Below are 6,474 nucleotides of genomic sequence, written 5' to 3' on the forward strand. Positions count from 1 at the left end.
TCGTCTAACTATATGTGTTTAATTTATAGGTAACACGGACACGAGGTTCCTGCACCAGCTGTCGCAGACTCCCCCCACCGACAGCCTCTCGAGCCTCTCGACCCTCGGCGACAAATACACGAACGGACACACCAACCTCGCCAGTAACCCCGACATGGTAAGATTTAATAGAAAGTTTATGTTTTTTTTTTTGCACCCTCGTCACTGATTGCCCCGTCGCTCTAGGGGGTGGATATAAAACCGCAGATCTCGAGTACCTGGGTCAATATAGTTCTGTAAAATTACGATTCAAAAGTGCTTGAAAAAGCCTACTTGGATGTAGTACCAAACCCCAAGTCGGGCTGATAAAAGTTTTTTTCTGTTATTTTTCTGTCGGTACATTCTCAGTACCGGCCCGGAGTCTGTGAGTTAGGAGTGTGTTTGACACTTCCGTGCTTTGGAAAGCAGGAAAAAAGGTGGATCGCGTCTGAACTCTTTCTACTCGTATTGGGTTTGGATTTGTCGTCTCATCGGGTTATGCGAGGAGGGAATAGGGAGTGCCTGTGTGTTTGGACAGACACGTGTACTATAATATGGCCTGCGTTGTAAGTTGTCCTCCGTTAAGATGAGCCGTGGCCCAAGTCGGTCAGGAGGATTTCATCGCCATCATTATTAATTTGTAAAGTGTTAGGCGCCGTTTAAAAGTGAGCTGTGGTACGTGTATGTCTAACGAGTGCGCCTTCCCCAGCAGCGCTCCCGCCCCGCGGGCCGCAGCTCCCTGCGCGCCGTGCGAGTCAAGCCCGCGCGACCCCCCGCCGCCACGCGTGAGTACACCCCCCCCCCCACACACACACACACACGACATACGTAACACTTGATACACGAACAAAAATAAAGTCATCTATATTTAAATAAACACTCGTTAAACAACGAACACACAATTAATCTGTTGAAATTAAATATGGCTGAAATACTTAACAAAATTAATATAATTCATTTTTTTTTCTACCAACAGCCCCGATACCTCCTCTCCGCGCGGACTCCGCGTCGTCCTCTCCCCCACTGGGCATCGTGCCCCCCACAGTCACGACCACCGCTACCACCACCATCAACAACTTCGGCATTCACCACCCCCCGCCGCCCGCCAGTCACAGCGATGATGAAATTGTGGAGGTAAACCTTATAACAATATTTAAAACAAGTTACTGAATGATATACGATTGACTATTACAGGGAATAACTATTGAGTTTCTTGCCGGTTCTCGGTAGAATCTAAATCCAATTTAAGACTTATTAAATGTCTAATCAAATAAAATATTTTGTAGATTTAATTTATTTATACAATAGTAACACAGTATGATTTTTTTTTTTGCGGTCAATTCAATTCTCTGATTAGAAGTTATTTAAGTACAGAGAACTATTAACTTATTAAGATATCGTTCAAAAATAAATCTTACGGAGATTTTCGCATAAATGGTATTCTAATTATTGTCTAACTAATATTATCTCAATTTCCAGGTGCCCTACAAGCCGAAAAGTCCTGAAATTATTGACTTAGACGAGTACCCAGAGAGCCCTCAAGGTATTAAGAAGAAAAAACTAGAAATCTTAAAAGAGAGGGGGCTAGAAGTTACCGCAGTTCCGCCGGGGCCCGTCTGGGCGGCTCCCATTCCCAACCCCATCACTCCCCTAATTAACCCCAGTCCTATAATCCTCAACCCGGCGGTTCAGCACCAGATTATGACTCAAGCTCAAATATTCCAAATGTACAATATTATCCCACCGACTTATCCGAATGGTATTCAGGTGCCCAAAGTCATCCAAGCGTCCAGTGCCTTCGGGACGGCTGGACCAGAAAAAACGGTGTACGGCAACCCTAAAGACCCATTCATGCCCCCGCCACACGTGCTGCAGGGCACCCCTATCAAACCACAACGAAGTATCCAAACCCCGACAGCAACCCCCCAGGACATCTTAGACTTAACTTGCAAAACTCAAACGAGTCCATCTCAGAAACCTGCCGTGGAAATAGTCAGGATACCCTCGGCCCCGTCCCCTTCGAAAACCCCCAACGCCCCCCAAAATTTGAGCAAAAACTACACCCTCCTGGACGGGAAAGCAGTCGTCGGCTCGAATTTAGAAATAACGCTAGTTAATTCGAAATCCCAAACTCCACCGAAGCGACCGCCGCAAAAGCGCTCCTCGAATGGGAAATTCGTGTCCGCAAAAACCCCCACTCCTCCCAAAGACTACCCAAAGCCTTACCCGTCCCCGTCCCCTAAGAAGCCCCCAATAGTGGTCCCCAATTACCAAATACCGAGCAGAGAAGACATATCCCCGACAAGTTCGACCACGGCGAAGGAAACGCAGAACAACATGCTCCAGAACGCTTTCAAGGGTCAAAACTTGGCGCAGATCATGGAAATGCAGAAAACTGTGCCCAACCTCAACCCGTTCATGGACCCGATGTACATGAACGCGTTCTACAACAGCCTGGGGCCGATGGACCAGCGCCAGCTGGCCATGTACCGGGACCTGATGACCAGTCAGTTCCGAGGGTACAGCGGCCTGCTGAACATCGGCACGCCGACAACGAAGAATTAATTAATCTAGTCGGTAGATTGAAATTAACGTTTTATTGGACACGACGTCATCGCCCATGACTCGACGAAGCTGTTCCACGTTATTGACTATTGTCGTATCAGCTAGCACAACCCCCTTGGGTGGGGGGGTTACTTTAAGTATAGCAATGTAAATTGGAACGTGTTCAATAAAAGCTTAATGTTTTATTTGATTGTGATATGGAAGTAGTTCTAAGTCGATCTCTAGTTATTTTAAAGGGATTTTTGTGAGCGACGCGTCTCGCTCTGCGCCCGTATGTGCGACAGAGACGGCACCAGCTGGTCGTCTCTCTCTGACATACAGGCTGCCGGGAATGATTCCCTTTTCTGTAAATAAATTGTAAATAAAGCGGTTCTTTTTCCTTTACGACCGATGACTACGTGACGATTATTTTAGGCTGGCAACATTGGAAATTAAAGTATCCGGGTTCCGTATGAAGATAAATGCATTTTTTTTTAAGGGTTGTATAAGCTCTTCTGTCTGTTGATGTTTTGAACGGAGTTTAGTTGTTTTGTCACGTAGCTGTTAATGTCGGTTAGTTAAATTGTAGTTTAAATTTAACGATGGATGTTGTTCTTAGGGTAATGTTTTTTAAATTCGGATGTAATTACGCCGTTACCTGTTTGGACCAACGTTGGACCAAACGTGGCCGAGACGGTGTCTCTATCGCTGTACAAAATAAACAATTGAAAAATTCATTGTATTTTCTTTGAACCCATGAATTTTACCATATTTATTTATTTAAATACTTTATTGTACAACACACGAGTACATAAGAGAAACCAAAAATATTTGACAAATGATGCGCCAAAATATTTGACAATTGATGAAACCGATCAAATCAAATCAAAATATACTTTATTCAAGTAGGCTTTTACAAGCACTTTTAAATCGTCATTTAACAAACTTTTTAAAGTAAAGTTACCACCGGTTCGGAATGTAGATTCTACCGAGAGGAACCGGCAAGAAACTCAGTAGTTACTCTTTTTCAACATCTAAAAATACAGTCATGTTAGTTAAATACAATTATATACGTATGTCATGTCTCCTGCCTGGAAGTCAACGAGCATTAACTCCACGCTTTTTTATCATCTATGTACTCTTGTATCGAATAATACGCCTTCTTTACCGATGTATTTTTTACAATTGACTTGAATCTATGAAACGGCAAAGTTAAAAATGTCTGCGACATTTTTTATAGAAACGGACACCTTGCCCCATGAATGATTTGCATGAGGAAACTTGGCACATCTCTTATAGCGATCTCTCACAGACAACCTTTGGTGATAAAAGCTTAGAACGGAAACAGGTAAGTGCAGATATACAGAGTGAGGAGATATATAGCATATTTCCGTAACATATATTTATTGGAAAAGTAATAACGGGAGGAATCAGGAATATTGAATCACAAATTTATGTTGGTTTGTATAGCATTTATCAAAGTCAAAGTCAAAATCAAAAATCTTTATTCAATATAGAAGTGTTTACACTTGGTTATTGATTGTCAAAAATCAACTACCGGTTCGGAATTTAGCACCTCGGACCTGAAGAGAACCGGCGAAAGAAACTCAGCGGGATATTTTTTTTTTTTCCATTTTGCTATTTGAAACAGCCTGGAGGCGATCATTTCATTCCCAAGGTGTGCAGTCAACTAAAAAGTCATTAGCGTTGTAATATCCTTTAGCGCACAAACGCTCTTTAACGATTCTTTTTAATTTTATAATTGAATAATTTTGAACCTTTTTCTGGGATCCTGTTGTAAAAACGTATACATTGCCCAAAAAAAGAGTTACTAACCCTGTGTAATCGGGTAATTGGAGTAACAAGTTTATTCTTGTTCCTAGTGTTTTTTAGTAGTTTTTGCGTACATACATAACATTATCAAAAACAAATTGAGAAGCGACAGTCATTATTTTAATTTCTTTAAATTTACCTCTCAACGAATCTTTTGGGCCCAGGTTATAATCAACAGAAACCATATTATCAAATAACTGTAAAAGTTACCACACTCAAATATATATAATAATTCAATATATATAGCCTATTCAAATGGAAGTAGAAAAAAAAGTTAAACATAAACAAACCTTAGATTTTACATTGTGCACTACAACGAGTTTATGATTAATATATCTTTATATATAAAACAACACTATTACAATTAACTACTTCCAAATTAACGATGAAAATTTCGTCGACGTTTAAAACCCCATTTTTTTCGCAAATCCATAATGAAGATTAAACAAGCTCTCGACCAAAGATATCACGTCAACTTGCTGTCAAATGTTGTTCATTTGACATTTCACTTCTTATAGTTGCAATAGAGTTCTCACTAGATGGCGCTGTACGTAGTTAGATCGCGCTAACGTTGTGCTTTCTTGAAATACTAAAACGCTGCGACGACTTCGTATCGTTGTCTATGTGGCTTGGTGACCACTTTTCATCAGAAATTTTTGTGGCGCGTTACTTGTAACAGGCGCCGTATTAAGAGAATTATATTTAAGTTTGGGTAACATAATATCTGTTATCGCCTAATGCTTCAATACCTTTGGCGAAATATATTTAAAAAAAAGTTTGGATGCTTCCGCCATATTTCGGAGTCATTGAATACATGCCGTTATTTTATTGTTAACTAGCGACCCGCACCGGCTTCGCACGGGTACAATGCTGATAAAAATTAAAAAATAAAGGAAAAAGGTTATTGTGGGTTATCCCTAAGAGATAGACATAAACCATCGCGGACTTTATTGTAGACCTTTTTAAGGTGTACAATACTGTAGTACATTATTTTGATCTCGTAGGGTTCAGCCAGCGTTTGCAATGTAAGCGCGAAAAATGTCTTTATTTACGACATCACTTCAGAAACCTCTAAAATAATAATAAATAATAAATATTGGACAACATCACATACATTACTCTGATCCCAATGTAAGTAGCTAAAGCACTTGTGTTATGGAAAATCAGAAGTAACGACGGTACCACAAACACCCAGACCCAAGACAACATAGAAAACTAATGAACTTTTTCTACATCGACTCGGCCGGGAATCGAACCCGAGACCTCGGAGTGGCGTACCCATGAAAACCGGTGTACACACTACTCGACATCATTATCAGTGTTTCTCTACTTTACTGAGCATGAATTATACATATAAACCTTACTCTTGAATTAATCTATCTATTAAAAAAAACCGCATCAAAATCCGTTGCGTAATTTTAACGATCTAAGCATACACAGGGACAGACAGCGGTAAGCGACTTTGTTTTATACTATGTAATGTTCACTATTAATTGAAAGTAATTAATGTTATAGTTGACTGTTATTTGTTATGAAGTCGGAGGATTAGACTGTTCTTTTTAAAATGACATTCCTTTCATCTTTCATTTCTCGTTAAGAATATAATATGTACACATTTGACACGTGTTTTTTTTTTTAAATACTTTTTGGATATTGACCCTTGGATTTCGGCTCAAGTTCCAACACTGGACTGATTAAACAATAACTTTGAATACTAACATAATTACATTTAGATTGCAGATCTGTTTATTTAAAAGAACTAAGCGAGATTTTTTCTTCCCGTTTCTTTGGCTGGAGGGCTGCTTACCGAAACGGTAGTAGACTTGAAATATTGCTTTATTTATAGTTTACTTGAATAAAATACATTTGATTTGATTTGATACCAAGATTTGCTTGTATATCTAAAGAAAGTATTTCGAAATACTTTGTTTCATTACAAAATGTACTAAATTAAAATGATAAAATACAGCCTCTGCAGATAAAGGGCGGAAGCTCGTTCGCTCATGAACGTGAATGAAAAAAACATTTCAGGCTGTTGATTAAATGTGTTATTGCTTAGAGTAACAACAATTTATTTAT

At 39.7% G+C, this 6,474-nt stretch overlaps 1 protein-coding gene across 3 annotated transcripts in view; it reads left to right on the top strand.

The window, feature by feature from the left end:
• LOC113391469 (AT-rich interactive domain-containing protein 5B-like) overlaps positions 1 to 3,297 on the top strand; it is an 81,763-nt gene extending 78,466 nt beyond the window's left edge. For 2 of the 3 annotated variants that reach the window (XM_064219708.1, XM_064219710.1), the window contains exons 10-13: positions 30 to 157; positions 728 to 803; positions 995 to 1,152; positions 1,498 to 3,297. In XM_064219708.1, coding sequence (XP_064075778.1) covers positions 30 to 157; positions 728 to 803; positions 995 to 1,152; positions 1,498 to 2,583 — 1,448 coding nt within the window. In that variant the 3' untranslated portion in view covers positions 2,584 to 3,297. The remainder of the gene's footprint in view (positions 1 to 29; positions 158 to 727; positions 804 to 994; positions 1,153 to 1,497) is intronic. The other variant, XM_064219709.1, reaches the window with a different exon arrangement.
• The last annotated feature ends 3,177 nt before the right edge of the window (positions 3,298 to 6,474 follow it).

The sequence above is a fragment of the Vanessa tameamea genome, chromosome 29 (assembly GCF_037043105.1).
Source record: "Vanessa tameamea isolate UH-Manoa-2023 chromosome 29, ilVanTame1 primary haplotype, whole genome shotgun sequence".
Classification (NCBI taxonomy): domain Eukaryota; kingdom Metazoa; phylum Arthropoda; class Insecta; order Lepidoptera; family Nymphalidae; genus Vanessa; species Vanessa tameamea.